This window comes from Scyliorhinus canicula, chromosome 4 (genome assembly GCF_902713615.1).
Source record: "Scyliorhinus canicula chromosome 4, sScyCan1.1, whole genome shotgun sequence".
NCBI lineage: Eukaryota > Metazoa > Chordata > Chondrichthyes > Carcharhiniformes > Scyliorhinidae > Scyliorhinus > Scyliorhinus canicula.
The window spans coordinates 208,185,774-208,209,422 of record NC_052149.1 but is presented as its reverse complement, the minus strand read 5'-3'; the positions used below and the strand labels follow the sequence as shown (position 1 = coordinate 208,209,422).

The following is a 23,649-nucleotide window of genomic DNA, read 5'->3' as shown; positions in this document are numbered from 1 at the left end:
ACCTCCTCTGTGCCTCGCAACTGTGCCAAACAGGACACTATTGCCATCGGCTTACGAACTTTCGCTGCATTCTTTTGTACCTCAGCTAGGTTGTCCCACCAGGTTTGTCCTATGCTTCCTGGACCTGACCCCTTGAACAAAACTCAGACCAAAGGGGCCATCCTTTCCCCTTCAAATAATTCCTTAACTCTTATTCCCATATGGGGCACTGCTCTGCTCTGTTGGCCGCTGCGACCTCGGGTTCCTGCGGGTTCATTAGGCGTTTCATCGCTTTTGTGGCCATTGGTACTATTATCTCTGTTTTCCTACCTCGAAGCTCTCTTTTGCTGCACTTCTAACTTCTCTTTTCCTACCGTCAATTTGGGACAGGGGGAATAAGGCAGTGATTCGAACAGCGGGTATGGCCTTGGCTATTTTCCGGTTCACAATACCCCCGATAGTTTTACGCAAAATCTAACAAGTTTACCTTATATCCCTGGATAAAAGCAAATTACTGCGGATGCTGGAACCTGAAATGAAAGGGAAAATGCTGGAAAATCTCAGCAAGTCTAGCAGCATCTGTAGGGAAACTCTCCCTACAGATACTGCCAGACTTGCTGAGATTTTCCAGCATTTTCCCTTTCGTACCTTATATCCCTGTTAGTACGCATGCAGGTTAATACACACTTCTGGGCCGGAATTCTCCCCTCCCCGGCGGGTGGGGAATCCTGGCGTGTCGGAGTGGCGTGAACCACTTCGGCGTCGGGCCGCCCCAAAGGTGGGGGTCGGAGAATTCCGCCCCTGAATCTTCGTGATTTGATCGATGCAGGCCTTACACTTTTGTTTTCTCCAACTTTTCCTCAATTGGATTTCTAATGCAAAGTTTTGTGGGTTCTCTCAGAATGTCAAAATCACTTCTACGTCGAGATCTCACCAGCATTACCAATAATGTTGCCAAATTAACTAGATATGGCAGTTATTAATGATAATATTGCTTTTCAGAGTCGCCAGGTATCAAATGATACCACTCCAAGGCTTTACCGGATATCGATCAAAGACCAAACAACCAGTTAGTCAGTTCAAGTTCAAAGGTAGTTTATTTACACACAAGGATTACTTCGACATGCAACATAAAACACTACAAGTCAAACTACACCTAACAACTACAATAACCTATACTTAACTTCAAGGCAACCAGCTCTTTGCAAGCGAACAAGGCCTTTGTTCGGATCTTGCGTGGCTGGGTAGAAGAAGTGGCTTTGTTTCTGCTGGGCTCATCCGTCTGGTAGCGATCGTTGGTCTTGACCTTGTCTTCTGGTTGTAATGCTGCACTTGGTTTTAGGCGTAGGCCGGGGCCAAGAGAGACCGAACACATGGCTGTGTCTCTTTTTATCCCTCTGGGATTTTGTGCTCTTTGGGGCGGTCATTAGCTTTGGACCCAATAATTCGACAGGCTTCAATCACTGCCTTCGATTTTGGCTAATAAAGGGGCAGGTGCCTTGATGGCTGGGCGTGTCCTGAGCGGTCATTGACCTTGGCTGTTTAGGCGTTCTTAGCAAAGGGAGTGGCGCCGGTTAGTCAGCATCTGTATCGGTTACCGGCGTACAGTCCTTTTGTTCTGGGGAATGCAAACGAGTGGGGGTTTCGATCGCATCTAGCTATCTGGGTTGCAAATACACACACAAACTCTGAGTGTGTCTGAGTCCTGGGTTGGCCATAATTCCCATGGTCCTTTGCAGGTGGCCATCTGAGATGGCTACACCATTTCATCAACATGTTGACTATCCCCACAGAGCGAAATTCCAAATAACGTGAGGGAACTGACATTATCACAAAGTAACTTTTATTCTGGAATGTTCCTATTGCTCCTAATTAGTCACATTTCAAATACAGCGCAATTGTATTTTAATCCCAGGAAGCATAATTAAATGACAGTTGATTTGATATGTTCTTGCTTCATCCAGAAGAACTGGCTGATGTACTCAAACTTCCAGATGTCAATCAAAGATTTCAGTCCCCAAAGCAAAACACGCCAGAGGAGACATGGGATCCAAGACAACCACTAAAAACGGTAATAGGACAATAATGGTTGAATATCTTTTGCAGCTTTTGCACTTTGAATCTGTTGCTATTTGTCATGACTGCTGCAAAAGGAATTTTGTGAAAATGATTTATTCTGCGCCATGTACATTTTGAAGAATGGACAAATGACAATACTCCCCAGGATAAATGATAAGATTTGGAATATGGTGAATTTTTTAGAAATCCTCCATCACAAAAAAACAATGTTCTGCGAGACCATGTACTTCTTTGCATCCAAAGCTTAATATTCTGTCGGGTTATCCAATGATGGCATAAGTGTGGCAGCATCATTCAAGATCATTAGAGAAAGAATAATATGCTACGAAGTAAGAGAAACTAGGTGGATGGCAAATGATGACAGAGATCCCAATTTTAAATTTCCACACAGCCCCCACTTTTTTGGTAGAGATCCCAATTTTAAATTTCCACACACCTTCACTTTTTTGGTTTCTGCCAATTAAAATGAGATTGGTCACTTAGCGTCTTCGATGCCACGTCATTGCTGATCTTTACCTGTTCTTCTGAGCATGTCAGTGAGACAACAGCAATGTCCTTCTGAACATATGAACATATGATATGAGAGCAAAGAAAGGCCATTCTGCCCTTCAAGCCTGCTCTGCCATTGAATATAATCATGGCTATTCTGTTTCAAATTCCGCATTCCCATCAATTCCGATAACCCTTGATTCCCATGCCTAAAAATAATCTATCTACCTCCGCCTTAAGAATATTCGGTGACCCAGCATCCACTGCTTTCTGAGGCAGAGAGCTGTACAGCCCTCCAAGAGTTAAAACCTCTCCTCAACGCTGTGCTAAAAGGGAGAGCCCTAATTTTAAAACTTTGCCTCATAGGTCTGGACTCACCCACAAGAGGAAACATCCTTTCCACATTCATCTTGTCAAGATCATTCAGGATCTTATAGAATCTCATAGAATTCCTGCAGTGCAGAAGGAGGCCATTTGGACCGACTCTCTGAAAGAGCACCCCACCCATGCCCACACCCCCGCCCCATCCCCATAACCCACCTCAACCTTTGGACACTAAGGGGCAATTTAGCATGGACAATCCACATAACCTACAAATCTTTAGACTGAGGCAGGAAACCAGAGCACCCGGAGGAAACCCACAGACACATAGAGAACGTGCAAACTCCACACAGTCACCTGAGGTCGGAATGAAATCTGGGTCCCTGGAGCTATGAGGCCGCAGTGCTAACCACTGTGCCACCATGCCATGCTTATACTCATCTTATATGCTTCAAGAAAGTCACCTCTCACTCTTCTAAGCTCCAGCGAAGTTCTTTCAATATACTGATAAGATCCAATTATGTCAATTAAGGGAAAATTGTGGGCCAGAAAAGATTTTCTGAAAGCTTTTTATAAAGTTCCACATAAGAGGTTAGTGTGCAAGATTAAACTCATGGGATTGGGGGTAAAATATTGCCATGGACAATATTTAGCAAACAGGAAACAGAGAGTAGGAATAAATGGGCCTTTTTCAGAGTGGTACGAGGTGACGGTTGGGATCCTGCAGGCTTCAGTGCTTGGGCACCAGATATTCATAATATATGTCAATGATTTGGATGAGGGAACTAAAAGTAACATTTTCTTTTAAATTTAGAGTACCCAATTATTATAATTTTTTTCAATTAAGGGGTAATTTAGCGTGGCCAATCCATCTAACCTGCACATCTTTGGGTTGTGGGGGTGAAACCCAAGCAGACATGGGGAGAATGTACAAATTCCATACTGACAGTGACCCAGGGCCGGGATTCGAACCCGGGTCCTCAGTGCCGAAGGCAGCAATACTAACCACTGTGCCACGTGCCGCCCCAAAGTAATATCTCTAAGTTTACTGTTGACACAATACTCGGTGGAAAGGTAAGGATGCTAAGAGGCATCAAAGTGATTTAGACATATTCAGTAAGTGGACAAATATGTGGCAGTTGCAGCTGAACATACCGTGTACGTTCCCTTGGCCGCAGTAAAATATTTTTCACTGTACTTCGGTACATCTGACAGTAAATCAATCATTCAATAAATGTGAAGTTAAGCACTTTGAATGGAGAAACAGAATGGCAGAGTATTATTTAAATGGTTATAGATTGGGAAATGCTGACGTACAAAGGGACCTGGGGCAGGATGAATTCTTAATATCTATTGAAGGCATCAACTCTGAAAACTATTTCAGCATTGTGGAGATATTAGAAAACTATTAAAATAGAAATTTAATACTGAAAAAAATCAAGCATGAGTTAGTTGAAGTGGCATTCATAACTATCATAGAATGAAGCAGATTTTACTTATTGCACCTTTCCTTCGTAATAAAGAACAAAAAATAATTATACAAAAGAGTGAATAATACTCATCATAAAAATTTCCCCAAGACTTTGTAAAAATTCTTATGGTGCGGAATGGCCACAAGCAAAACCAAAGTAGGATAGAATGGCATGTTTTTTTTCAGGGGTAAAATGGGGGCAAAGCATACCAATTTAACAGTGGCACATTCTTCACTAAATCCGCAGGTATTGGTGTCAACCTTTTCTTAGATTTCCCAAGCAAATGCTTAGGCCCCTTAAATACATAATTTATAGGCCTACTGCAAAATAAAGGGCCCCTTTAAGAAATTAACTGGAGATAAGCTGGACATGTGCTGGGCCATGTTGGCTGAAGACGGTCCAGCAACCCTGCCTCCATCGCAACAACCACCCAACAGCAGGCAAGTATAATCTCAAGCTGGGAATGGATAGGCGTTCCCCTCTGACTGCGCAGGAATTGGGTTCAACTTCTTGCCCCATAGCCCACTCTAATCCCCCACCCTGGAACTGACCTGAGGGCCTCTGTCAGCGCAACAGGTAGTCCGAGATTATTGTCTTTGCTCAAATAATTTGCCTGTGGTGACTAACTCCTTGGTTTAGGCAAGTGACACAAGTCACCACCCCAGACTAATTTCTCAGCCAGTTTTTCGGACAATTCCAACATTAAAGAGCTTATCCTTTATCTTTGAATGTTATTCTTTCAGGAATTGACTGTGAGGGTGAAATATGACTTCCAAGGTCAAACATCAAAGTGAGTTTCAATTCATCTATTGTTATTTCGAATAATCTCTAATTTGCTATTTCCAAGTAATTAATTAATCATAGTTGCGGAGAGCAAAACGTCCCGGACATTAAACATTCAAAAAGGATTCCGTACAAGCATGTAGAATTGTATCAAAGAACATTTTAATGTTTATACCTTCAGCATTTCCTTTTTCAGCACTTCACTAAAAGAAGTAAAACATTTGCATTTCCAATGATGTATAATCTAAAATCAGAAATACTTTGCACAGAATTTCATTATTAGTAAATCTGCTAAGATTCATCTCTTCGACTGAAATAAGTCTCTAATTGAACTAAAAATGTTGTATTTTCGAACAAATAGTGGATTCCACGCCAAGTTGTATCTATCTTCTGCTCTTTAAACAAAAAGCTTAAGTTGTCCTCCTACTGATTTTTGTCATTTTGTTCTTGAGATGGGGCAACACTGTCAACTCCCTATTTATTGCCCATCGATATTTGTCCTGACAAGGTATTGGAGAGCCTGCTGATCGGCCTGCTGCAGCCATTGTGGTGATGGTCCCCATAATAGTGGCCAGTAGAAATCAATAGATTGTTTTCCAATGTTGCAGTAGGTCTGCTATTAAATGAAAGGGCAGACTTTAAACACTATTACTCAGTAGGTAAACCAACCATTCGAACCCAATGCCAAGGATGATACAATGACGTGAGAATGAGACCTCAGCTTCAGGAGCTTGGAATAAAGTAAGAAGTATCGAAAGAGGACCAACTATGTGAGAAGTAAAAACAGTTTAGAAATTCTTGAGATGTCAACTTAGAGCGTTAAAAGTTAATTAGTAAAGCTAATACATCACCAAACCTTGATAATTAAAATTGAAGTAGAAATTGCAAAGTAAAGATTCAAATTGACGATAAAGCTGCCCGGGTGCATTTGTGAGTAACTAAGGGCTGAATTTGTGTCTCCCTGAAGATGGGATAGCAGGGGAGGGGCACGGGGAGGGGGGAACAGAAAATTGCAGTGGGCTGTGCCCATCACTTGCCCACCCCTGTGATTATTTTACCAGCGGCGGGATATGCAGCAGACAGCTTGCTTGTTTGTTGGTCAATTGTGCCCCTTAATTAGCTGATTTGCAGCCACTTAAGGGGGCTCCTGCTGCCACAAAGATTTTATCCGTGATGTGGGAGGAAAGCGCAAAGTGACCAGACTGCCAAGTTTTACCTGCCAGCATTGTGGTTGGTTGGAAATCTTGTACCCATCAGAGGCAATGGTGTAATGGCATTGTCACTGGGCTAGAGTACTGCTCTGGGGAACCGGGTTCAAATCACGCCATGGCAGATGCTGAAATTTTAATTCAATAAAAATTTGGAATTAAAAGTCTAAACGTGAATATGAATCCATTGTCGATTGATGTAAAAACTATCTGGTTCACTAATGTCCTTTTGGGAAGAAAATCTGTCGTCCTTACCTGGTCTGGCCTACATGTGACTCTAGATCATGTGGTTGACTCTTAAATGCCCTCTGGGATGGGCAATAAATGCTGGCCCATCCAGTGATGCCCACATCCCATGAACGAATAAGAAAAAAGACAGCCTCAAGGTTCCTCCGTGGCATTTTCCTTCCACCCCTACCTTGGCGAGCCCAACCCCACAACCCTGCTTATCAGGGCCTGCCAGCCTCGCCCGGGCAAGACCCTGGACTTGCATAAAAGTCCCCAGTCGATGACAGCTTTACCTGGGCATTGTCTGTGATTCGAGTGACCACCACTCCCACAGGGCCCATGAGATAAGGGATCTTCCAGCAATTTAATTGGTCAGCAGCTCTCAGATGTGGGACTCCCTATTGAATGGGGGGGCGGGGTGAATTCGTGGCCAGGTGTAAAAGACTGGCAGGGTGAGCCGGCCAAACTCAGCCAGTCTCAGAAACTACAGTGAAAGAACTGAATACTTAATTTACCATTATTTCCAACTCCACAAAAGGACTGGTATTTAGTTCAGAACATAATTCATTCAGATTGACCTTTATTCATATCTGCCCTGGGCTCATGAAATGAAAATATCTTCATTCTGTAAGATAACTACAGCGGCCTGGTATGAAACAACTTTGGGTAGTTTAGGCTGAGCAAGATTACCGATAAAATAGGTATTTTGGCCAACCATTTTACGCATCTGCAGATTTTCATCAGAAATATGTTTTTTTGTTCTTCAGATCCCTTAATAACATTCCAAAGAAGCACACCAGCTTTTCACATCAGGGATTTTCCATTAAAATAGTTTGAGCCTTTAATTGTTGGCGAATACATCTGAGAGAGTCCATCTCTTAAGTGATGGTTTCTTTTGATGTGGTAACATGATAATGTTCAAAGTTCAGTCGCACGACTGCATGAAACTCGATAATGTTTCTACAGAGAATTGCCTGTCAGAAAGGGAGACATCGTCTTCATCCACAGACAGAGGGATCACAACTGGTATGAAGGCAAATGCAATGGAAAGAGTGGCTTACTCCCAATTTGCTATGTGGAGGTTGGAGAAAATTTTATCGATTCATTTCCTTTTAAAACTAGAGTTCAATTGCACGCCTTAATCTGTATTAAATTATTTCTAATAGCAACTTATTTTGTCAGCCTGTTTCTGAGTTTGAGACACACAAACATGAAGTACTTGACGAAGTTGCAGTTGCGAGATTCAGATTCACTGCCTTGACAAACATCGAACTGCCTCTGGAAAAGGTAAACTACCCACGTTGATCTAATCTAAAACCAAGCATCTTGATGGTTTTATGAGGTTTTATGGAACAAAGCCTGGTATAGATAGAGACATTATTAAAAGGAATGGGGAAATCAAACAATACCACTGGGGGAAGTTCTCGTTGTAGAGGAAAACATGGCAAAGACTGGAAAATGAATTTAACTCCGTTTTCTTAAAATCAATACAGATCACAGAGTTAGTCAGAAAATATTAGTTTAATAATCCATAAATAGAATTTCACTCCCGAGCTTGGCGTGCCAGAGTCTGAAAGTTTCTCGACGATGTGCACCCAGCATTGGAAAAACTACCCTGAACCGCCAAATTTTCATTCTGGGGAAGTCAAGTAATAATAATAAGCGCTTATTGTCACAAGTAGGCTTCAATGAAGTTACTGCGAAAAGCCCCTAGTCGCTACATTCCGGCGCCTGTTCGGGGAGAACGGTACGGGAAGTATTGAAAGAGGACCAACTAGTGGGCTGACCTTAGAAACAGTGTGGAGGCAATCAAAGGGGCTCAAGCCCAAACTCCTGCACACTCCCAATCTCCATCCAAGCCAATGAATGCCACTCTTCTTTATTTGTTCATGGTATGTAAGCATCGCTGGCTAGGCCAGCACTTATTGCCCATCCCTAATTGCACTCGAGAAGGTGGTGATACGCTTCTTGAACTGCGGCAGCCCATGCATTGTCGGAATACCCACAATGCTATCAGGAAGGGAGTTCCAGGACTTTGATCCAGTGACAGTGAAAGGACAGCATTATATTTCCAGGTCAGGATGGTGAGTGATTTGCAATTGCTGATGTATCCATGCATCTGTTGCCCTTGTCTCTCTAGATGGTAGTGGTTCGGAAAGTGTTGCCTAAGGATCCTTGGTGAGTTGTTATGGTGTATCTTGTAGATGGTATACACAGCTGCCACTGTGCATCAGTGGAGGGGGAAGTGAATGTTGAAGGTGATGGAGGGGTGCCAAGCAAGTGGATTACCTTTTCCTGGATGCTGTTGAGTTTCTTGAGTGTTATTGGAGCTGCACTCATCCAGGAAAGAGGAGAATATTCCATCACACTCCTGACTTGTGCCTTGTAGATGGCGGACAGGCTTTGTGGGATCAGGAGGTGAGTTAGTCACCTCAGAATTCTTAGCCTCTGTGTTTATATGGCCAATCCAGTTCAGTTTCTGGTCAATAGTGAAGCCCAAGATGTTAGTAGTAGGGATAGTAGTTGATAAGCTTCCTGGACTCAGGTTCTGGCACAATTTTGGCTAAGATGTGGAGCCCTTCTGATTCAGTGAAAATCCAGGCCTTAAAATATGATGGTCTCATTGTAACATTACTGGATTAATGCGATTTCAAATCACACCAGGGAAGTTTGAACATTAGAATTCAATTTTTAAAATCTGGACAAAGTGAAAAGTGACCATGAACATGTTGGATTGCCGTAATGAATGTCCTCTTAGAGTAAGAGGTCTAATTGTTACCTGGTGCAGCATATATGTGACCTTTCCTCCCTTTTAATTGACCTTTTTAACCTTAGGGTTGTGTGATATACAAGTCATATAAACATATTCGGTTAGATGTGCAGCTTTCTAGATAATTGGGCATTAGTTCTGGAAGTTTAGGTACTCCTGTGATTGTATAAAAGGAAGTGGCAAAGCTTTCAGATTTGATCAGAAGAAAATTCAAAGTCGGGAGCTTAAACACTCTCAAACCTTTCACCATTAGCATTCCTCCTTTACCTTTCGAATCTCTGTCAAATATATAATTTAGCCATATCCATTCACGGATTTTCCTTTTGAATATTAACTTTTATGGTTGCTTTTCAACTGGTCCTGCCTGCTTCAAATTTAGCTGCAACGATTAACTGTGAGCTCAACAGCAGCTGTTGCTGTCCACACACAATCAGGGTTAATGCTTCAAACTACTACGAATGCCAGAAATCAAAGAGAGAAACAGAAATTGCTGCAAAATCTCAGGAGGTCTGGCAGCATCTTTGGGGAGAAACACTTAACTAGATTTTTTTTCAGAATCAGCTGATTCTTGCTCCTGCATGCACCAAAAAAAGGTTTCCTGGGTCTTATAACCCGCATGGGTCTTAAGGGTCATTGAATCATAGAATTTACAGTACAGAAGGAGGCCATTTGGCCCATCGAGTCTACACCGGCCCCTGAAAGAGCACCCTACCTAAGCCCACACCTTCACCCTATCCCAAAACCCAGCAACTCCACCTAACCTTTGAACACTGCGGGGCAATTTAGCGTGACCAATCCACCTAACCCGCACATCTTTGGACTATGGGAGGAAACCGAAGCATCCGGAGGTAACCCACGCAGACATGGAGAGAACGTGCAGACTCCGCACAGACAGTGACTCATGCTCACAATCAAACCCAGGTCGCTGCTGCTGTGAAGCAACAGTGATAACCACTGTGCTACCGTGCCTCCCACGTTACAATCAACGTCTCTGTGAACCTTGCAAAATACGAGCTCCCCCATTAAAGGGTGGGGGACCTCTAAACAATGTCTAGTTGTACGATATATAAAGGCAACCAGTTAGACACCAGCAAGGCAGACTCAATTGGGATCTACCACGTGGTGTATATCATAGTTGTTGTAAATAAACCAAGTTTCTTTGAGTTACTCAGTGTAGACTTTAAATAACTGGGGCAATGTTTGCAGTGCCTTGCCATTCTCTATAAGGACATTTAATTATGTTACTCAGTGCCTGTGCAACAGGGCTAAGACCTCATTTATTATATTTTTTAAATAAAATGCATTTTAAAAACTGGACATAGGTTTTATAAAAGCTGAGACTATGTCTGCCTGTAAGCCTGAACTAAAGGAACTTTCTGGCAGTATGAGAGAAGGGGGTAACTCGTTATCTCTGAAGATCAGCTAGTGACCGTTAGGGGCTGCAGAGGCCAAATGCAAAGGAAATGATACAAAGGCATCTACATTTCATAAGCCAGGCCTGGCCACTGGAATCCCCAGGTCCACTAAGGCAAAGGACACCGCAACCACTCCACCCCCCCCCCCCCCACCCCACCCCACTTTCAAACTCTTAATGGTTGGAACATTAACAACCCTCAGGAACCCAGACAAAGGAAAATGCACCCTATGTCAAAGTCAAGTCAAAGCGGAGAGGTGGCAGTCATGCGACACGGCACCCTTAGATTGGAGAACCAGTTTCACTGCCTTGCTCTACTGTAAATCAGTCAGCCATCTTCCGTTTACCAAGCAGCTGCACAGCACAGAAAGAGGAATCTGTCCAGGTTTGCATGCCTAGCCCCATCTAAACAGTTTCTACTGGAACTTGTGAACATCTATGTCATCACTGATAAGACTAATTCATCTCTGTGTTCCTGTCTCATCATGGAAGTCATCTCTACTAGAAATGTGAATTATCCAGCATAGGTTTTCAACCTGCTAATCTCTTTGAAGGAACACACTTGGACTTTTGATTCTGAACTCACGTGAAATAATAATTCTTTTCCCTGTGTTCTTTGCTCTGCAAATCTTTCTTTCTCTATCCCTGTTTTATTGTATGAATGCACATGATCTACGTTGTGGCAACCTCCCCACCCCATATTTTGAGTGTTTGCGAATACATTAACCCTCGAGTTTACCCAATTTGAGTTTGCTGTGGGATTATTAATAAAAATTGGATCACACAATAACTGAGGAGTTGGAAAATATGCCAACACTTATAAATGGGGAAATCAGAATTGAAACACCTTTCTGTTTGCAGACAGTTGGTGAGAGGAGAAATCAGGGCTGTTTAAAATTACACCCCCTCCTGTCTGTACAACTGTGTGGAACATAGGTCCAGTCTGGGGTACCGGCTTTCATGCTTAAGCAGCTTTTCTGTTGTTTCCTGTGCACCTTGGATCATGTCTTTTAGGGGCAGCAGGGTAGCATGGTGGTTAGCATAAATGCTTCACAGCTCCAGGGTCCCAGGTTCGATTCCCGGCTGGGTCACTGTCTGTGTGGAGTCTGCACGTCCTCCCCCTGTGTGCGTGGGTTTCCTCCGGGTGCTCCGGTTTCCTCCCACAGTCCAAAGATGTGCGGGTTAGGTGGATTGCCCATGCTAAATTGCCCGTAGTGTCCTAATAAAAAAAAATAAGGTTAAGGGGGGGTTGTTGGGTTACAGGTATAGGGTGGATACATGGGTTTGAGTAGGGTGATCATGGCTCGGCACAACATTAAGGGCCGAAGGGCCTGTTCTGTGCTGTACTGTTCTATGTTCTATGTTCTATGTGGGTCTTGGGGTCAATGCGAGGATCCAAGACATCCACCTTGATTTTCATGGCTGGTTGTTCATTTTTCAGGCGGTGGAAGGTTAATGGGTATTGGCACAGGCAGCCAGCAGCTGAACATTCTGAAGTCACATGAATTTGAAATATTAGCTCCTTTTTGCTCTCCGCAGATGCTGCCAGATCTGCTGAGTTTATCCAGCATTTTCTGTTTTTATTATAGCTGAAAACTGTGCACATGGAATTTTTCCAGCAACAATTTTAAGTGTATACTATGCAGGAAGTTCATTATAGGATAGATGGGGAAAGGGTCAAGTGAAACACAGCAACAGTGCAGAGCAGCAGGTGAATGACTTTGATGTCAAGCCAGCAACCATACTGAACATTACCAAATAATGAGGGCAGCTCGGAGATTGGCAATACGAGCAACACAGGAAAAGACAACTATAACCCAGAGTGAGAAATGGTTACTACTTTACTTCTACCAGAATACTTCCGAAATATAAGGTGCCCCTGACAGGCTTAGTAAAGATGTTTCACCTGGCACCACAATGTCTGTGGTCGAGGGCGGCACGGTGGCACAGTGGTTAGCACTGCTGCCGACGGCACTGAGGACCCGGGGTCGATCCCGACGCCGGGTCACTGTTCATGTGGAATTTATGATGTGGAGATGCCGGCGTTGGACTGGGGTGAGCACAGTAAGAAGTCTTACAACACCAGGTTAAAGTCCAACAGGTTTGTTTCAAACACGAGCTTTCGGAGCACGGCTCCTTCTTCAGGTGGAATTTGCACATTCTTCCCGTGTCTGCATGGGTCTCACTCCCACAACCCAAAGATGTGCAGGGTAGGTGGATTGGCCATGCTAAATTGCCCATGATTGGAAAGAAAATGATTGGTTACTCGAAATTTGAAAAAAAAGGTCTGAGGTCTTGTGAGTAAAGAGATAAAGATTAATCAGCATTTAATTATATGCAAGATGAGATTCCAAAGTTTAATTTGCTCTTTTGTGAAAGAACCATAGGATCCCTACAGTGCAGGAGGAGGCCATTCGGCCCAGCATGTCTGCACAGACCCTCTGAAAGAGCACCCCTACTAGGCCCACACTTCACCCTATTCCAATGACCCCACCAAACCTGAACATCTTTGGACACTAAGGGGAATTTTACCATGGCCAGTCCACCTAACCTGCACATCATTGGGCATTAAAGGGCAATTTAGCATGGCCAGTCCACCTAACCTCCATATCTTTGGACTGTGAGAGGAAGCTAGAGCACCAGGAGGAAACCCACACAGACAGTCACCCAAGGACAGAATTGAACTGGGTTCCTGGCGCTGTGAGGCAGCAGTGCTAACCAATGTGCCACCGTGCCGCGTGGAAGAGGATGCTAACCAAGATGAACTGATACCGATGATTTGTCACACGCGGGACCTAGCTTTAAGTTTTGAAGATGGCACACATTCTCATGTAAGTTAAGAGTATTCCAGGTCCACTAAGAGCAAACTCACAGTCAACGGATGATGCAAGCTAAACCACTACATACAGAGAAAGGAATTCCTACAGTATTCGCAGGATAATCACCATTTTTTTCTTTGGAATATTCTTTATCCTTCATTTCACCCATCTGATTTGTTCATGGAGGAGGCATTACATAAATGTTGCAGGAATAGAAGTTTGTGCACCCTCTTCAGCTCGACCGATTTCCACAGGAGCTAAACGAGCTTCATTCTTTCGAGCAAGAGTAGCCAATTGTGCAACCATTTCCCAAAGTTACAAGAAGAAGGGAAAGATAAAAGAGAAGGAAATGAAAAGCTTTGTTCATCGCCTTTATACTGCAGGCCAAAAGCAAAAATCCCTGAGGAAGTTGGTGCCTTCCAATTCAAAGTTTTTGGAGAGCATAAATCCCAGACATCCTCAAATTGAGAAACAAACACAGATAGAGATTGGCGTCACTGGCACAAGAGACTGTGAAGGGAGTTGTAAGATAATGTGTGTCGAATAGTATGACGATAAAGACTGAGGAGGAGATGTAAAATAATGAGTTAACTCTAATGACAGCTACTGAGCATGTTTGTAAGTAGCCATGTTGGTGATGTCACTCTCAGAGAGGACATGAGTGTGAAGCATCTCAGGGAGTAGATACAGCCATTTCTTGGCTTTACTTAACCTTTTATAAATAGTTAGCAAGTAAATAAGTATGTTTGAACAAAAGACCATTGCCTCCAGCAAGACCTCTTCTAGATTAAGAAATCAGTGAACCCTAAGATAAGCCTACAATAACAGATTGAATTGCCTGCGGGTACTTCCAAGCACCTGAAAGGGGAAGGGGAAGAAAGAAAAAGCATCATTGGCTGTTAATTTTCATGAATCAAGCTGCTGAAAACTGTTGTAAATATCCATGTGTTGTACTGTAGCTTTAAATAATGATGATTTATTTCAGAATCAGACAGTAGTTCTTCTCCGGAGAATAGATAAGAATTGGTATGAAGGAAAGTACCCCGGGACTAATCGGAAAGGGATATTTCCTGTCACATATGTTGAAGTCATTGGAAAGCCACCTGATGAGTCTGCCTTCCACCGAGATCTTCCAACATCTGGGAGTGATTTGGAAATAAAAATGGCTTCCCAGAGGCCTTTTCAGCAGGTAAGATGGCACAGGGGATGATTTTACTTGATGTCTGGGCTACTCATTGAACTAAAAGATAGGATAATTCTGACAAGAGGCACTTTATTACCTTCCAGTGCTGCTGTACTGATGCACCAGACAGGAAGGAAGATTAAGTGTTCAGACAAGGCTGAAGCAACATGTGTAGCACTGCGTACACGGGCAGCACTGTGACAGGCGGTGGGGGTGTGATGTTGTGGGGATGGGGAGAAGAAGATTCCATACTCCCACCTCATCCTCTGGACCAATTAACTTATGATGTGATGCACGGCAGACCTTTGAAGGAAGAACATGCGTTTCCTTGTGCAGTGGGGAAACAAATTAGCTGAGAGCATCATTTCAAAATTACTGTTGCCTGTAACCTGCCTGCCAGTTGCCCAAAATAAATATTCATAAAAAATGTGGAAGGCCATCCCAAATGCCCATGGATGAAGCCGGTGAAAGATTAGAACATCAAGGAAAATAAATGTGGTGGCGAGCAGAAATCCTTCCCTCCAAACAAAAATTGAGACGATGGGGGCCGAAGTATCAATAGCAGACAGGTAGTGAATGCAAGGACACAATATAACGTGCATCAGTATCATGTAGATATGTATGTGTGCCAAAATCCTGAGGTTATTTAACTAGCTTAGTATGCCAATCTCTAGTTTTAGTTTGCGATCAAGAACTTGCAGGACTATAGATGGAACAAGATCTATCAGGGAATTTAACATTACACAGCATTAATTCAGCATGTTCGATACTATTTGCATAACACCTTAGAGTTTATTTGAAAGAATATGTGCAACTTCTCTCTTCTGAAATGCTGCGGTAATGTGAAGAATGCCCTGGAGACCAGCCTATAAAAGGATGATTCAATCTGTAATGTCAGTGCCATGCTTTTGATATTCTTATTTTTGATACCATATTAGCCCACTGTTTTTTGTATTGCCATTTGCTTTGTTGCTCCCTCATTTTCTGGGTCTCTAAGATCCTATTTATTGATTTTTTTTTAATGTTTTTGTTGAAGTTTTACATTTTATACACTGTACATTCAAAAGGGTAATGTGCATCAGGTACAACATAGAAGACATTTTCTTGGTATCTACGTCCTCTGATATCTGTTCCAGCTATTTTACGCCACCCCCTCCTCTCTCTCTCTGGCTTCCCAAACCCCCTCCCTTCCCTGCCTGTTCCCTGCAGTCTTTTGGCTCCTGTTTGCCTCCACCACCACCACCATAACCCCTCACTCTATTGGCTGTTGGACACCCTGTTTATTGAAGTACTGGCTGATGCTAAAGTGCTCTAAAATGAGAGAACTCTTCTTTTGTACTACAGCTAGCTAATCACTTTAATGAAACCTGTCATTGAAGATACCCTTCACTGTATCTGTATTGGTCGATAAGTTGAGTTTTGACAAAGGTGTCAAGCTGTTGCTGCTTTGTGTTGAAGCAGTTCACTTGTAGACAATACCGTTTCAGTATTCAGTAGTGCTATATTTTAAACTATACTTTGGATATCTGTCAATGCTACCAAAACGGGGAGGGTAAATAAATAATTCAGGAGTTTACTGCTCAATATTTCATCCCAGAATAATGCGTGTTGGGATCAAAACAATGAAACCTCTTGTAGTAGGAATTGATACTGTAATCCCCCTTGTGTCACCATGCGTACTTCAATGTTTCAAAAGGAGATTTGCTGAACATATGAGTGAGGTGATATTAATTATAAATGATTTGGCTCATTTATTTTACAAGCAGTAAGTGGATTAGCTGAGCAACATTTTAAAGCTACTCACACACTAGTTCAGTTTATTTCCATAACATAATGGAGAAAATAACAACGTTTTTCAAGCTTCAGAGTATCTGGCAGCTATATCCAGGTGAGAACCTGATGGATCGAGGAGATGAGTACCATTATATCTACCTTCTTGATTCAGCACAACAGCCTCAGAAGTCTCCAGATTGGCAAGGCCTCAAGTTACCTCATCCAAGATAGGCTTCCGATTAATTACCCCACTGCGAGGCCTCCAAATTCCCCACACTTACACCACACTTAAACCGCTCACATAAAAACTCACACACAAATTGCCACAGGCATCTGATCTCTCCATCCCAGGGCTGAGATATACCTACCCATCATGGCAGGAACCACCACGAGATATTCAGCGGCCCAGCCAAAACTCCATTGACTTTCGGCGAAACATGATGATCCTGTGTGGGCCATGGCATAGAAACTCCAAAGTGTATGGTGAAGCTCACCTGACCTATAACTTTTATGTTGAATTTGGCTAGGTTGAGCAAAAGAGCCTTCACTTCAGGTGTGATTCATCAGACTTCCTAGGCACTTTTTTCAAAACAAAGTTTATTATAAGCATGTAGTTAACATATATGAGAAAAATGAAAATCACTTATTGTCACGAGTAGGCTTCAATGAAGTTACTGTGAAAAGCCTCTAGTCGCCACATTCCGGCGCCTGTTCGGGGAGGCTGGTACGGGAATTGAACCGTGCTGCTGGCCTGCCTTGGTCTGCTTTAAAAGCCAGTGATTTAGCCCAGTGTGCTAAACCAGCCCCTTATCAGCCACTTATCCAGAATTTGTTCTCAATTACAAACAAAAAAAAACACACGACAGCGACAGTAATCTATGCATATAACTCTAAATGAATCCCCCTTAGTAGCTGTTCCAATTCAATACAAAATCCAATAAACCAAAACCCCTTTCAAGGGCATGGGCCAGCACACTGTAATCTCACTTGAATGGGACCGGTCCTTTTGCTGAGATTCTGGTCCAGCCTCCAACCAGCAGATTCAAAACTCCTTCAGGAAAGCAACTCTATCTTTACAGTTACCAAGGCAGTTTACCACACTTTGTGCTTTCTGTTCACTGGAACAGCTTCAAAATAAAAACAGAGAAAACAGGGAAACATTGTTTTGTTTCTTTGGCAGTCCAAAGCAACAAACCAAAACTGAAACCCCTCTCTCACCTGACAGCCACAGCCTAGCTCCACCCACAAATGACATCACTGAAGCCGTGCTACAAGCCATGTGATAAGACAAAACCTTTCTTAAAGGGACAGTCATACGACACCTGGCAGTGGGTGAGGCCGGAAAATGCTGCATCAGATCTTTAATTCTCACAGAAACCTCCAAACTCCACTCCCCTCCATGTCCTCGGAACCATTCCCACGAGCCTCTAGAACCCATTGTCATCAATTTCCCCTTTTGCCCCTCTTAGGCAGCTACCAATCTCACACCATCTTCCACCCTACCACCTCTCACTCCATTCCAAAGCCTACCCTCATGCTCAGGCATCCACCCTTCCCACTGACCCCCGCAGGTGGCTGACCTCACCAACTCCCCAATTCCGTCTCAAGAAGTCTCCCCTATTCTCTCACCCCTCAAACCCTCTGATATCCCTAACCTTTCCTTCTCCCCAAACCTCCCATCCTCTGGAATCCAAGATTGGCAGAACTCCAAGGATTGTGCCCCTCTTAGTCAACACTTCCATCCACCTACCAGATCAATCCTCTTCCGAGATTAATCCCAGCGAGGACTTAGCTGTTCCTGTAAACTTCACCAGTCGATTCTGCGTCTGACAGTAATCCAAGTCTGTCAATCAGTCTGACTTTCGGGTGGGGAAACAATCGGTGGCATTCCAAGTTAAAACCCCACAGCATGTAAGGGTATCCTGACCTCTGGGTTCCCTGTCACTTTCTGAACTCTCCTTTCTCAGTGGGTCAGGCAAATTCAGCCCTCTGAAACTCACTTTGCTTATTTTTTTCCTAATATGATACAGATTGGTACGACCAATCTCCCGAGGTCTAAAACTTGAACAAGTTGAACTAGAGCAAATTGATTGGAAACGCATTTTAGTGGATAAAACAGTGGATGAAAAATGGGAGACTTTCAAAGGAGACATAAATAGGGTGAAAGCAAGGTACATACACACGAGAAATAAATATGGGGGATCCAAAGGTAGAGTACCGTGGATGACCAAGGATATTGATGGTAAAATAAGGAAGAACGATGAGACGTATGATGCATGCCGGAATAATAATAGCTATAGAAATCAGGGAGAGTATCTCAAATGAAGGAGGGAGGCTAATGCTGGAATAAGGAAAGCTAAGAGGAAGCATGAAGAAAGGATAGCAGGCTGTGCTAAAACAAACAGCAAAAAGTTCTTCAAACATATTAATAAAAGATTAGTGAAGTATAGAGTGGGGCCCATAAGAGACAAGCAGGGTAAACTGCTCGCTGATGCAGAGGGTATGGCAGTGGTACTAAATGAGTACTTTGCTTCTGACTTATCAAATTAGAAGATGGTGACAATGGCCCAGTTGGAAATGTGGGTGTTGAACAACTGAGCAGTACAGTGATAGATAAAGAAGAGGTGCTAAAAAGGCTGGCAGTGCTCCAGATCGAGACGTCGGCAGGCCCAGATGTGATGCATCCTAGATTACTGAGAGAGGTAAGGGAGAATATTGCGGAGCCATTGACAGAAATTGACCGACACTGGTCATGGGTGCCATGTGTTGTTGTATACCAGGGTGTGCTGGGGCACGTCGCGGACATGTACTGGGGGGGGGGGGGGAGGCATGTGGTCATTGGAGGCCCCCCTGGAGGTGGCAGGCGTGACCTCTGCCAAGGGGCCGATGCCAACACCCGTACGTCCCGGTGCAGGCCATTGAACTTTTTGTGGCATTGGGTGGTGATCCTCCTTGTCACACTCCCCAGCTGGCAACCCTGCCACTGCCTCTAGGCGGCACTGCTTGCACTGTGGCTGACCCGCTAACCTTCTCGGGGGAACATGGTATCCCTCCTGGACCCGACCACATCCATGGGCTTGCCTGGTCGGCATCCCCAAATCATCTCCTTAGTGGCATGGCTGTGTGCTGACTGGGCTTTGCTCTGTGGGACAGGTTTAAGTGCTGCTCTACCTCCTTAGCGGAGAGCTGCCTAGCGCAATCTCTACGAATCAGCCGACGGGAAAGTCATTTAGACGGTTAAGCCCGTGGAGCTTCATTAAGTAGGCTAATTAATGTTAGATATCAGTGACGGCCTCGCTGGGTTGGCTGTCGGGAAACACCTGGTGATTTTTGCTCGCTATCACACTTAGAACGAATTTGGTTAGATCACACCCATTGTATAGATGTCTGGAAGAAATTACATTTATCTTTTCTGACACAAAGCCCATGCATCTGAAATTGTTTCAGAGTAGCTTTGAAGTGTTGTAAATGTTCTTGCTCATTTGTTCCAGTGATGAATATATCATCCAGATAACACTGTACCCCCTGTGAGCCACTAAGGAACTAGTCCATTGAGCATTGAAATAAAGCTGGTGCTGATGTTATTCCAAAAAGCAATTTCCTGTCACGGCATAGGCTTTTTGTGGGTGATAATGGTGAGCTGATGTTGAAATTCAGTTACCATTCGTTTGCAGGTAGGCCCACAATAGGCAAATCTTGCTGAACCTCTGTATTCCGACTAGGCCTGTAAACAAATCTTCAATCAATCGAAGTGGGTATTGATCCCCACATAGTACCGGATTGGTTGTTGGCTTAAAATCTTCAGAGATACAAATTGTACCATCCTGTTTCATGGCAGGTACAATAGGGGTCGCCCAGTCACTAGTAGCACCGGTTTCAAAGATTCCTGTTTCCACAAGTCTCAGTAGTACGCATTTAACCTTTGGACATACTAAATAGAGCATAGCTCTAGCCACAAGACATTTTGGCTGGCTATTTCCCTTAATCTTCAGGGACACTTGTACACCTTTCTTGGACCCCAGTGTGTTTTCAAAAACACTGTTGTATTTTTTCATGATGATCTGTAAGTCTGACTGAATCAACTGAGCTGTTGACAGCATTTCATTTCAATTTAATCCTTTCCAGCCAAGAGCGGCCATGGAGAGCTGGGAAACCTCCTCGCACCACATGGAGTGGTAACTCCGCGGTTTCTCCACTTAGCTAAACCTTGACTGATATGTAACCTCTCAGTAGCAATATCCCTTCAGTATCGATCCTCAAGATCACATTTCCGTTCATAGATTGTCTCAGGAATTAAGGAGTCTGCAACCTTCGTATTGTCTTCCATTTTAATAGGTTTTCCATTCAACTTTGGCACTATCCTGAATTCACACTGGACTGATAGCTCATTCAATTTTAATTCTTCACCTAAATGAATTGTTTTAGTTTCATTATGGTTGTTATTCTTTCCTTCCACATTGTAAATTTTCTTAGTTGAATTCACTTTGTTTCCTCCTATGAATGAGTTCCGTGTCATCCCTTGCGTGTTCTTCTCTGAGAAATTATTTTAATCCAGCAACATCACGCCAAAATTTTTACATTGGCTATCTTTGCTCCAGTTCAACTGATTTGTAACAGTTTTAACTTCCATCAGCTTTAACTTTTAACAGTTTCAACTTAGAAGACCTTTAACTTCCATGCAAGTTATAGCAATCTTTTGTTCTCTACCCTGTTCTACGTCCCTGTCTTACTGTATTGCACGTAGTGAACCCCACAGCCTGACTCCTTGGATTGCTGGTTTAAAATCAGTTCGGGCCTCCTTTTGAATTTTTGCCTTACTGGTTCTGATGCCAGCATTTCTGACCTTCTGTTAATCGGTTGATCGATTGATCTGTTGAAGCCGTTCCACTCCAACGATTTTTGAAAAATAAAAATGGTTTTCTTTCTTCTGATCCCTTTCCTCATTGCTAGTTTTCTTTTTGTAAACTGTTGTATCTTTAGAATAACAGTACAAAAGAGATAGATTGCCGTAGCATGTGAGTTTGGTGCAAGATTGATGCAAGATTAACTGAGGTTTATTGAATAGGTCTTGGCTGTATATGGTTTGGTCCGAGACTCTCTCAAAAGCCCGTGAAGTAGCCGAATGACATCATGCATATTACATAACTCCATTCTCAAACAGACATTGCACAAAACTATAATAGCCACATATACAACAATAGTTTACATCATCAGTGTTGTAATAGCACATGATGAGAGCATGAGAGAAACCATTTTATATAGAGCTTCATGCTGAGTCTGTACTGGACATAGTTAGTATTATGTTAAATAAAAGGTACAGTTGACCTTTAGCCTTGCTTCCAGCAGTATCTGTGAATACAGACCCATAATGGTGATAACAGGTGCACCAAATAAGAAAATAAGAAGGACACGGGTTTACACCTACTATATCCCCACACATTTCTTCATTTGTATGTCAGAACTGCAGTGACATTTGGGAGCAGAGGTGGTGTACTACTATGAGGACAAGAATGGAAGTTAATTCTTGATTTGCATGGACTTTTCAATGAGTTTACACAAGGCTGATAGGGCTTGGGCATAACCAATACGTTTTAAATCAGTTTAACCTTTACTGGCATTTTGCAACACCTTTCTTAACATGTGTTCATATGATATTGTTGCATATTCCATGTTTTTTTTCAAATTCATTTATGAAATGTGTATGTCGCTGGTTAGACCAACATGTATTTACACTGTTATATTCTGCTTAATTAATGCATTGGATATTAAACTTAAGCCAAAATATCACACAGCACTGAAATACTTTCTATACAAGGGCAAGCAAAATAAAGACGACATATGTTGTGCTGCAGCCCATCATGATAAATGTAGAGTTGTGCCAAGAAAAGCTTTGCTTGAATGATGTTAGATTACTATAAACTGCAGATAAACAGTCCGTTTACAAATCTTTATACCTCACAGACTGTTGAACAGTTAATTCGGCAATTCAATCTAAGATTAAAAACAGAAAAAGATCAGAAGAGCCAAAAACAATTTTTCATCCAATTTTGATCATAACTCCGAAAGATCATATTTTGTGGGTTGAGAGATGAAGGGGCGATTCTCTGAGCACCACGCCGGGCTGGATAATCACCACAACGGCGCCACAATGCCCCGATGCTGGCCCACGATTCTCCGAGGTGCAGAGAATCTGCACCATTTGCGCTGGCGCGATTGGCACAGCGCCGCCCGCGGGCCGCTGGAATCGGTGGGGCTGCCGATTCTCAGGCCCGGATGGGCCGAGCGGCAGCGCAGATACGACAGAGTCCCGCCAACGCCATTCACCCCTGGTCACTGCCGGCGGGAACTCTGCGCGAACGGTCGGGGGTGGCCTGTGGGGGGAGGAGGGGGCTCCTTCACCGGGGGGGGGGGGGGGTCGTCCGATGGGGTCTAGCCCGCAATCGGGGCCCACCGGTCGGCGGGCCGGCCTCTCCCTCACCCGGGCCTACTTCCCTGCACGGCCGGCCCCTGAACACCGATGCCATGTTGAGTTTGGGCCGGCGCGCTAAAGAAGTTCCCCACGCATGCGCAGGTTGGCGTGGCCCAACTGCGCATGCGCGGGTTGCTGCGGCGCCCATATGGCGCCGGGGAAGGAGGCTGGAGCGGCGTGAACTGCTCCAGTGCTGTGCTGACCCCCTGTGGGGGTCAGAATAGGTCGTACCTAGGCCTGATTTGCGCCGTCGTGAAACGCAACAACATTCACGATGGCGCGAACACTTGGGCTCCATTTGGGAGAATCGACCCCGATAGAGCTTCGTAGGGTTTGCGGCGTTAAGAAAACTTCAACTTTTTTACAAACATATTGCCATTCATCATTCATGAAGCCATCACAGCATCTGCCTTCTCTTATCCCCTGTGCTGCTGTTCCACACGTGCCATCAACCCTTCTTTATTATAATTAGCAAGTTTAACCTTGAGGGATTCGCACAATAGCTGAGTAGTTATCCAATAGCTATCTTCAAATTAGAAAACCAGAACTTTTACTGTTACCATCAATTACAAAAATGCTGCGGTGTAGAAATAAATTTGTTCCACGCCTATCTTACATGCAGCTTGTACATAAGCATTCAGTGCCATCAGCCATATTGGCTA

The 23,649-nt window shown here is 43.6% G+C and overlaps 1 protein-coding gene across 6 annotated transcripts in view; it reads left to right on the top strand.

Moving 5' to 3' along the window:
• LOC119965344 overlaps nt 1-23,649 on the top strand; it is a 164,271-nt gene that overhangs the window by 121,655 nt on the left and 18,967 nt on the right. For 5 of the 6 annotated variants that reach the window (XM_038795979.1, XM_038795977.1, XM_038795976.1 and 2 more), the window contains exons 11-15: nt 1,944-2,050; nt 5,084-5,130; nt 7,526-7,640; nt 7,742-7,846; nt 14,548-14,751. In XM_038795979.1, coding sequence (XP_038651907.1) covers nt 1,944-2,050; nt 5,084-5,130; nt 7,526-7,640; nt 7,742-7,846; nt 14,548-14,751 — 578 coding nt within the window. The remainder of the gene's footprint in view (nt 1-1,943; nt 2,051-5,083; nt 5,131-7,525; nt 7,641-7,741; nt 7,847-14,547; nt 14,752-23,649) is intronic. The other variant, XM_038795974.1, reaches the window with a different exon arrangement.